Source organism: Mastomys coucha, unplaced genomic scaffold (genome assembly GCF_008632895.1).
Source record: "Mastomys coucha isolate ucsf_1 unplaced genomic scaffold, UCSF_Mcou_1 pScaffold14, whole genome shotgun sequence".
Lineage (NCBI taxonomy): Eukaryota > Metazoa > Chordata > Mammalia > Rodentia > Muridae > Mastomys > Mastomys coucha.
Genome location: NW_022196896.1, coordinates 32,527,617 through 32,537,479, shown reverse-complemented (window position 1 = coordinate 32,537,479; position 9,863 = coordinate 32,527,617). Strand labels below are relative to the sequence as shown.

The 9,863-nt window shown below is 42.1% G+C and overlaps 1 protein-coding gene across 8 annotated transcripts in view; it reads left to right on the top strand.

The window, feature by feature from the left end:
• The window catches only part of Lyn (LYN proto-oncogene, Src family tyrosine kinase), a 113,629-nt gene that overhangs the window by 68,724 nt on the left and 35,042 nt on the right, over window positions 1-9,863 (top strand). For all 8 annotated transcript variants that reach the window (XM_031366719.1, XM_031366717.1, XM_031366722.1 and 5 more), the window contains 4 exons: window positions 1,461-1,559; window positions 1,666-1,769; window positions 2,978-3,127; window positions 4,937-5,089. In XM_031366719.1, the coding sequence (XP_031222579.1) occupies window positions 1,461-1,559; window positions 1,666-1,769; window positions 2,978-3,127; window positions 4,937-5,089 (506 nt within the window). The remainder of the gene's footprint in view (window positions 1-1,460; window positions 1,560-1,665; window positions 1,770-2,977; window positions 3,128-4,936; window positions 5,090-9,863) is intronic.

Here is a 9,863-nt window from a genome sequence, read left to right as displayed (position 1 = left end):
GACCAGGCTGGCCTTGAACTCAGAGATCCACCTGCCTCTGCCTCCCAAGTGCTGGGATTAAAGGCGTAGTGCTGGGATTAAAGGCGTACGCCACCACCGCCTGGCTTACTGAGTGACTTTTCAAGGTCACAGAACTATCATAAGAGGCCACATTTAGATGCAAATTCACACTGACACTCTGGATCCGCACTTAGTTCCTTATCTTCAGTAAGGGGTCTCCTGTCTCTCCCTCTTTGGCAGGTCAGGGTCAGAGCTGCTTTATGCAAATTAAGTACAGAAAGGAAGTTAGACTTAAAGTGCTCAGACTTACTCGTTCTCCCTCCTCACTGCCCTGTTGCCCGACCAGGATCATGCATGTGAGTCAACACACAGGGATCAAAAAAACCAAACATCCAAGCAGTTACAGGGAGCTCACCAAGGCAGCTGAGCAGGATTTTCCAATGTGACTGTAGCACCACATCCCTAGCAACCACATCCTCTGGCCCATGAGCCCCGGCTATGCTACATAACCACCACCTGTACTTCAAACCATCTCTGGATGACTTCTTCTGTCTAATGCAGTATGGTTGTGATTGTTGTAGAAATAGCCTTATGCTGCACTTTAATGGAGAAAAATGAGAAACATAGATATAAAAGTTTTAGGTCCTGAGAAAGTAGCTCAGTGGGAGAAAGCTTGCCTAACATATGCAAGGTCCTAGGTTCAATACCCCTACATGTTAAAAAAATAATTCAGCCTAAATATTTTAAATAATTTCCATCTAGAGTTTGCTCAGTTTGAGTAGCATATATAGGCTGCCTGTGTGGATAAACAGTTCACAGGTGCAGCTCAGATTCAGTCACAGATGAGATCCTGATCTGTGTGCAGGCATTTGAAAAGTGAGTAACATAGAGGCTTTCAAGGACCAATTTCATACCGCCCCATCTGGAACCCAATTGCTCCTTCTGGGCTTGGCCCTTCCTGCTTCTCCTTCCTGTCGCCCTCTGGGTTAGTGTGGTATCGTGCAGTATCATGTGAGGAGGCTTACTGTCTCTTAGTTACTTTTGGTCTATTTATTTATTTTTGTTGTTTTTTATTCGTGCCTATCTCTGGGTAAAGTGGATGTTTGTACAAGCAAGTTTATAGCACATGAATTTTAAGTCTCTATTCCCTTGACTCCCATTGCTATAAGGCTCCTTCAAAACATTTCTTAGGCACCTGAGGAAATGAGAAGTGTTTGGCTTCTATAAAGTCACCCATTTTGCTAATTCTTTTCTATGTGGCACTGCAAGCCACATTGAAGTTATAAGGATGCTATTTTTTTTTTTTGCACTTGTCACTAAATATATTTTTCTATGAAAAGGAATACACTTTTCCCCTTGGAATTAGGGATTCCAGTAGTGCTCCCTCTTGCCTTCACTCAGCAAAAGAAATGCCTTAGGACAGTTGGCACTACAACTCTTGACTTTGATTTCTATTCCAGGCACGGGGAATGGTGGAAAGCTAAGTCCCTTTCATCAAAGAGAGAAGGCTTCATCCCCAGCAACTACGTGGCCAAGGTCAACACCTTAGAAACTGAAGAGTGAGTCCTATTGCATGGCCATCTTGGTGTTTCTGAATGCTCCATGAGACTGCTTACTTTTGTATCCCTGCCACAACACCTATGAAATGTGGACATGTTTTCACAGGTGGTTCTTCAAGGACATCACAAGGAAAGACGCAGAGCGACAGCTTCTGGCCCCAGGAAACAGTGCGGGAGCTTTCCTTATCAGAGAAAGCGAAACGTTAAAGGGTGAGTCCTCCGTTAAAGACCATACAGAAGACTGCTTGGGGATCTGGGCAGTCTCCTTAGATGTAGATCCTATGGCCTCAGCATGGTAGTTAAGCATTCTGCCACCAAGCTACAGCCACAGCTGCAGAAAATCTTTCGAAAGACAATACCAGAATGAATAAAATAAAGAATACAGTAGGTTCTGGGAGTGAAGGGGTTATTTTTGTTTGGTTTTGGTTTGGTTTGGGCTTTTCTTTGGATTTAAAACAGAGTCTCCCTATGTAGTCCTTAACTTACATGTAGCTTAATAGGTAGACCAGTCAATAGGTAGACCAGTCAATAGGTAGACCAGTCAATAGGTAGACCAGTCAATAGGTAGACCAGTCAATAGGTAGACCAGTCAATAGGTAGACCAGGCAGGCTGTCCTCAAAGTCAGAGGTCTCCTGCCTTTGCCTATGGAGTGCTGGGATTAAAAGCTTGTGCCACGTCACTTAGAGGGTTTGATTTTAAATTTGTTGTTGTTGTTAGTGTTATTATTATTTGTGTGTGTGAGCATGTATGTGTGTATGTGTGTGCATGCCTGCCTGGCAAGGTGTGTATGTGGACATTGGAGGGCAACTGTGTGAATCAGTTCTCTGCTTCCATCATAGGCTCTAGGGATTGAATTCAAATTATCAGGCTTATACAGAAAGCTCTTTTTACCTGCCTAGCCATCATGCAAACCCTCTGACAGTAAAGTTTTTAATTTTGATAGCAAATAACAAACTCAAATGATAAATGTTAATAAACAGGCAACTTGCATAACTATGGCCAGGTCAAACTTCCTGTTTTGTTGTGTTATTATGAAAGTGAATCCTAAGTGTCAAGAAGAAACTCAAAATAATTCTTCTATTCCGCTAAATGATTTTGGAAAACTATGGTGAAGGGGAAAGTGATATATTGCCTACTTGTCTAGCAAACAAAATGCTATTGTCATTTATCAAGTCAAACATTTAAAAGTACCTTTTATTTTCCCTTTGAGGCCTTGGCAGGCCTGGAATTAGCCAAGATTCACCTGCTTCTGCATCCCAAGTGCTTGGATGAAAATCTTCACTGCACATGACTGCAGGACTTTCACGTGATGGTTTATATTTGTATGTTTCATGGTACAATGTGTACCGTGGTATGGTATAATGTAGAAGCGTATTGATAGCATATAAGCATGCCTTCTCTTAACTTTCTCCCACAGGAAGCTTCTCTCTTTCTGTAAGAGATTATGACCCTATGCATGGTGATGTCATTAAGCACTACAAAATTAGAAGTCTGGACAATGGTGGTTATTACATCTCCCCAAGGATCACCTTCCCTTGCATCAGTGACATGATTAAGCATTACCAAAGTAAGTCAGAACTGAAGGCTGGGAGACATAGATATCTTCATAATGATTAGTGTAAAGTCATAGGTACTACTTGATAGAAATTTTTTCTCTCAGTTAGTGCAATGGATAGTACTCTACAAGAAGTTTTAATTTAATATAACTACGCCTTGACTTCAGTGATCACTTGTTCTAATGCATCTATTGTGACTTGGCATATTATAAGTTGAAAATGTATTTCACCCACCTTGTCTTCTGAACACCCTAGCTTAATGTAGCCATCCGTGAGTGTGCTCAGCTACTGACATTTCCTACAGTTGAACAGGGTCTATCACCGTTATAACCTACATGTGTCTTTGGCTCATGCAAGCTGCCAAGTACTTGCTTGGAGATGTGCACAGGCTGGCTGGGTAGGCATACTCCCATAGTATGGGACAGTAGAAAACCTTGAGCAGAGCTCTGAAATGGAGCTATCACCACATTCACAGTGAGACTGCTGCTGGGGTGGCAGAGGCCTTCTTGCTTGGTGCAAGTTACTTAATGTCTAGTGTTTCCCCCGTCCCATGGAGGAAAGTTTATGTTATTTTTGCACAGTGCATACTCTCAATGTGTGTAAATATTCAAAGTACAAGATATACTGAGTGTATATAAGTCTCTGAGTGTAATGCACGTATGTAAAACTATGTGCCCATGGTGAGAGTCCACGACATAGCACTATGGGCATATTTAAATGCAGGAAGTCAGTGCCTCATGCCCAGTACCAGACGCTGCCTTGTGAGGCTCACCTCTGTGGCCTTAGGTCCATTCATTTTGGCTGACATGGGGTGCGGGAGCCACTACTGTGGCTGGTTCCTCCTGCCTGCGCTAAGGGCTCTGTGAGAAAGCTCACTGAGGGTTTATTAGGCCTCAAGTCATGGAGCAAAGGGCAGTGTGAAGAGAACAAGGGTCTGGCTTGTGGAATCTTCCCTTCCTCTCTCACTTCCATTCACTTATGCTCTGGCTGAGGTGCTAGGGAGCAGGGGTGGGGGGTGCAGTCCCATGGGCCTGTTCTGAAGTGCTGGGGTAACCTAACTACATTCTTACCCATGTACCATTGAGCTTTTATGAGGACACAGGAATCAGAATACCTTTTGTTAAGTGTGGCAGTCCATCACTGTCTTTGCTATTTTTGTCTTGTATGCTGGCAGCATTAATGAATAAAATAAACTGTTTCAAATTGCCCTCTGATAATTCTTAAAGTTGTTATTAGGCAAAAGGTATCCCTACTGGCATTTTAGATGGTGTCAGGTTGTACATTATAAAAATAACAGCTTATTCAAGATTTTCTATATAGACACTTCTAAAAGAAAAAGAACGTACCGTATTAGTTCTGCATCAGAGATTCAGCCAGCCAAGTACCTTTAAAAACATCTGTACTGAGCAAATACAGATGACTTTCTTGTCATTCCCCAAACAATACAGGGTTACAACATGGTGTTTACATTGTATTTGATAATATAAGTAGTACCAGTATGATTTAAGTAAGGTGTACATACAGAGTATTACATTATTTTATATAAGGGACTTTAGTTTTTGGAATTTAAGGGGACCCTGGTATCCATCTGCCATGGCTACAGACTGTATGGCTTATATTACTTTTTCCCTTTCTCCTTCTCTTTCTCTTTCTCTTTCTTTCTCCTTTTCCTTCTTCTTTTTACATTTGTTGTTTGTGTATGTTGGGGAACCCAGGATTGAACCTAGGTTATTAAGACTTGGCAGCAAGCTTTCTTCTTACTGGAGCATCTCTCCAGCCCAGCGTGCATTCCTTAACATTTGTTCTTCCTTTCACCTTAGAGCAGTCTGATGGTCTATGCAGAAGACTGGAGAAAGCATGCATTAGCCCCAAACCTCAGAAGCCATGGGATAAAGATGCGTGGGAGATCCCCCGGGAGTCCATTAAGTTGGTGAAGAAGCTCGGCGCAGGGCAGTTTGGGGAAGTCTGGATGGGTGAGTGTTCAACAGTGTCCCACTCTGGAGGGGATGATGAAGGGTTCCAATCTCTGCCGGCCACTGAGCCAGGCACTGAGCTTCTCAGAAGCATAATTTCTTGCTTTCCCATCTGTCTTGGGCCAAATTCTGTCTGCTTTGATGCTTGCTCAATGCAGATGGATGTGGGACTCAATACTTCCTTTCATCTTTTTTAGAATAGGAACATAGATGCTTCCCCAAATCCTCTCTCCTCCTATATCCATCTCTCATTCTCACACTTGGGACAAACACTTAAAGTCTCAATTCAGTGAAAGCTCCACTCAGGCTTAGGACCTTTTTTTTGTTTCTATAAATATTTTTGGAGATAATTGGCATTCAACATGATGGTAAGAAAGAACACAAAAGGGCCTAGAGACATGGCTCAGAGGTGAAAAAGAACTGCTTATTCTTCTAGCAGACCTGGATTAATTCCTAGCATCACAGGGCAACTCTACCGTCATTAACTGCAGTTCCAGGGGATCTGGTGCCTTCATTCTGGTCCCCTTGGATACCAGTCATGCACTTGTGTAAAGGTATACATACCAGCAAAACACCCAGACACATAAAATAACATTTAAAAGAAGGAAAGAAACGCCAAGTCAAAGTAAAATAGTAATAAAGTTAAGAAACAAGTTCAATTAAGAGAGAGAGAGAGAGGGGAAGAAAAAAAGAAGGAAGGAAGAAAAGAAGGAAGAAAGAAAGAAAGAACAGAAGTGAATGAATATGCCCCACAAAAGCCTGAACAGGAATATTTATGACTGCATTATTCATAATAGCAGGAAAGTGGTATAGAATCCCAGCATTTATGAGAACAAAGTGGGAGATTGAGGCCAGCCTGGGCTGCATGGCAAAACTGGCTCATGGAGGGTATCATTCTATGTACTCATAGAATGTGAAGTGCCCTGAACAGGCAAAACTACAGAGACTGAAAGTGGGTGCCTGGTTGAAGGAACTCTTTGAGAGTTAATGTAAATATTTCAAAGTAGCTTTTGGTAACAACTCCACGACTATGACTAATTGTGTGCCTGAAATGGACAAATAATGTGACATGTGAGTTCTGTTTCAACAGCATTGACTTGTATGTGAAATAAACAATATTGTGAGTACCATTTACCCAGTCCCCCATAGTAATAGCTCACAAAATTCTAGCAAACTATCACTACTAAAATACTGGCATCAACAGTTTCACTCACTCATTCATTCATTCATTCATTCATTCATTCATTCACCCATTCATCTGTGAGACAGTCTTGTTACATATCCCTGTCTTGTCCAGAACTCACTATATAGCCCAAGCTGAGCTTGAACTCATATCAATCCCCCTGCCTAGGTCTCTTAGGTGCTAGGAGCCACCATGAAGCCCAGTTGTTTATAAATTATGTTTTGAAGGGAGGGGGGGAGAGATTGAGAGGAAAGGGTAGAGGAAGAAGAACAAGAAACAGAAAATAGGACCTGGATCTGAGTTTGGCTGCTCTTCAGGCATCTCCTTAGCACCTGGAAGGATTCGTCCTGCAGAACTTTAGCAGGTAGCACTGGGAGTAAAGCCAAAAGAATAGTGACTGTGGGTGCTGTGGGTGCTGTGGGTGTCAGCAGTGAGAGGTGCCCTGCCTCACGCCCCTGGGCATCTCCATCCACCCATCTGAGCCTTGTCTCACAGGGAGACTGTAAAGGTGTCCAGATTTCCTTGGCTGGTTTTGTTTTGTAAAGATTTTTTTGTTTTATTGTCTAGGTATATGAATGTCTCCCTACATGTATGTCTGTGGAATATTTCAATGTCTGGTACCTAGGAAGGTCAGAAGGGAGCACTGAATTCCTCCCACCCCAGCAGGAGTTACAGATGGTTGTGAGCTACTATATCAGTATGGAATATGGAACCTGTATCCTCTGGAAGAGCAACAAGTGCTCCAGTCCCCAGATTTAGTTTTTAATCCTCAAAGAACATGGGAACTAGTTTTTCACATGGGTACAAAACAAAATCCAGCCAATTAAAATCATATCATTGTTAAGTGAGCAAATTATAATTTTTGTTAATCACACTGTTTCTCACAGTCAGCCTCTCACATGATAAGATCTGAAACACAGGGAAGAGATTCTCAGATGACATGATAAGATCTGAAACACAGGGAAGAGATTCTCAGATGTAAGCAGCCCTTTGCAGGAAGAAGGTTGCTGGGATAAGAGCGAAAGTTGTCTCTGCCTCTGCGGTTTCCTCGTGTGTGTGTGTGTGTGTGTGTGTGTGTGTGTGTGTGTGTGTGTGTGTGTGTGTGATGTGTGCACGTGCTCTGGTGCCCTGTGTCCTCTGCATATTGTTAATATTCCCAGAGATCTGACTGTACAGGGAGGAAGGGGAGGAAGCGACTTCTTAAAGCTTGGTCTCTGGAAGGCTTTATTTTAAGAAATGAAAATTTTTGAGTTTTGTTTGATTCAGTCTTTGGTTGGTTGGTTTTCTGAGACAGGTCTCACTATGTAGGCCTGGCTGTCCTGGAACTCACTATGCAAGCTGGCCTTGAACTCAGAACTCTGCCTGCCTTTGTCTCTCAAGCACTGGGATTAAAGGCACACACCACCACTGCCTGGCTGTCCTTTTTTTTTTTTTTTTTTTTTAAAGATTGATTTGTTTTTATTTTTTGTTTGAGTGCTTGACTACGTGTATATATGTTCACTATGTGCTTGCAGAAAAGGGCTTCTACTGCCTGGAAATGGAGTTAAAGAGGGTTGTAAACTGCCATGTGTGTGCAGAGAACCCACGGCTCTGTGAGAGCAGCCAGGGCTCTGACCCTCTGAATCAGTTTGCAATTTAGTTAAAACTAATCATCAGCCAACTTTCCAAATCAATTACATGCTTTTGTTAAAGGTAACTCTCCATCCCTGGTATATGTATACTTTTTAGCAAGGCAGGAGTGGCTAGAATTGAAACTTTTTCATTATTGTTTTCTTTCGTTGTGACAAAGTGTCACTCCACAGCAGTCCTTTATTATCCTGCTTCTTTTTTTTTTTTTTAAATCTATCTAGATTTAACAATACAAATGTCTGTGACTAGGCTAATGGAACCGTGAAATGAGTGTCTTTTTGGTGGGTCTGCTGGTGTTCTGGAGCTGCGGACATAGCTGTTAAGTCATAGCTAAATCCAAATTCCTTATCAGCATTTTCAATGTCTTTAGCAGCTGCGCTATTTCCTGGCAACTTTTGCTCTGCCTCTGGAAAGCGTATTTTTCATTATTTCAAAGGATGTAAAAGTTTCCAGGCTCCATTGTTCTCGGGTTGATGAGTGGGAGTGACTTTGTTTCTTTAACTTTGATGCTAGGGATGTAACAAATCCACAGAAAAGCTACTGTGCTGATAGTAACAAGTAATTACAAAGTCAACAGAAGAAACTTGTCAGACCCTATAGTTCCTCTTGTCCCTTCTCTATCACAGCCTCACCTGCCCTCAGGGACAGCTGCTGCTTGACCTTTGTCATAATTCCCCGACTTTCCCTCTAGGGTTCTGGAAGTGGAGCTTGTGCATACAGGCAGTACTGCAGTGTCTTTTATATATAGTCTGACTACTTTTATGTATGGTACAGCATGTATCAAACAAAATAGTCCAGCTTTGCCTGAGCTTAATATTAATGGGTCATGCTGAATGTATTCTCTTACTTCTTGTCTCTTTTATTAGACAGTTTAATGAATTCATCCATGTTTTGAGGTGTCAGAACATTTAATGCATCTTTGTTGCTATATAGTGTTGTTTGTGTGTGATGTAATGGATACAGAATTCTTTTCATTCATTTCAACATTCACTGGTGAAATCAGAGTTAGTCCTGGGTTGTGACTACTGTGAATACTGCTTTTATTGTGGTTTTGGTGGTCCAAGTGTGCATGAATTTTTTTTCTAGGAGTAATGGATTTGTCAGTCAGGTGTCCATGTCAGTGGGGTCAACCTATGTTGGATGGAAAATATTTGGGGAGAGGGTTGCACTTACACTGAATAAGTACAGGGCTTTTTTTCCTTATACCTAAGCAATACAGCTATGTATTTTATGTATTTGCATTTTACTAGGCATCGTAAGTTACCTAGAGATGATTAAAAGTATCCATGAAAACGTGCACAGGTTGGATGCAAATACTGTGCCATTTTATGGGAAAGACATCCTTGGATTTTTGTATGCTCCAGGGTCCTAGATAATCCCCTATGGACAACAGAGCTGGACCAATCCCTAACGATTATGTAGGGAAGAGCATTTATGAGTCATTGCTCTATGAATACTGTCAACAGGCCCCAGTTTTACCTGTTCCTACCAATATATAATATGCCTCCTTCTGAACAGTGGGCTTGTGCCCACAGCATGGGTCCAGCGCAGCACAGCCTGGGTGGTGACTCGGAAGGAAACTGCTGTCATCATTCTTTGTAGGCCCCTTGGGATTTCATCACAAAGCTTTGCTATTAGCATTCAGTGGTGCTCAAAAAAATAGCAAAGGCCTGGACTGAGGGAATTGCCATAGCATCCCTCGCCCCAGCACTTACCTACAGTCATTGTCACACTTTTTGATTTGGGTCAGGCTGGCTGCTTTGAGGAGCTTTTGCATTTCTCTGACTACTAATACCATGGATTTTCTTTTGTTACCGGAGCCACTGTAATGAGCACCCAAGCACTTACTTCTTTGCTACTTAACTGATATGTAGGAATTAAAGAATCGAGATACTAGTGCCTTGTCAGTTGTTTAAGTCATGGAAGATATTCTCATGCTCTGCCTCTCCCTGGGGGATGGGG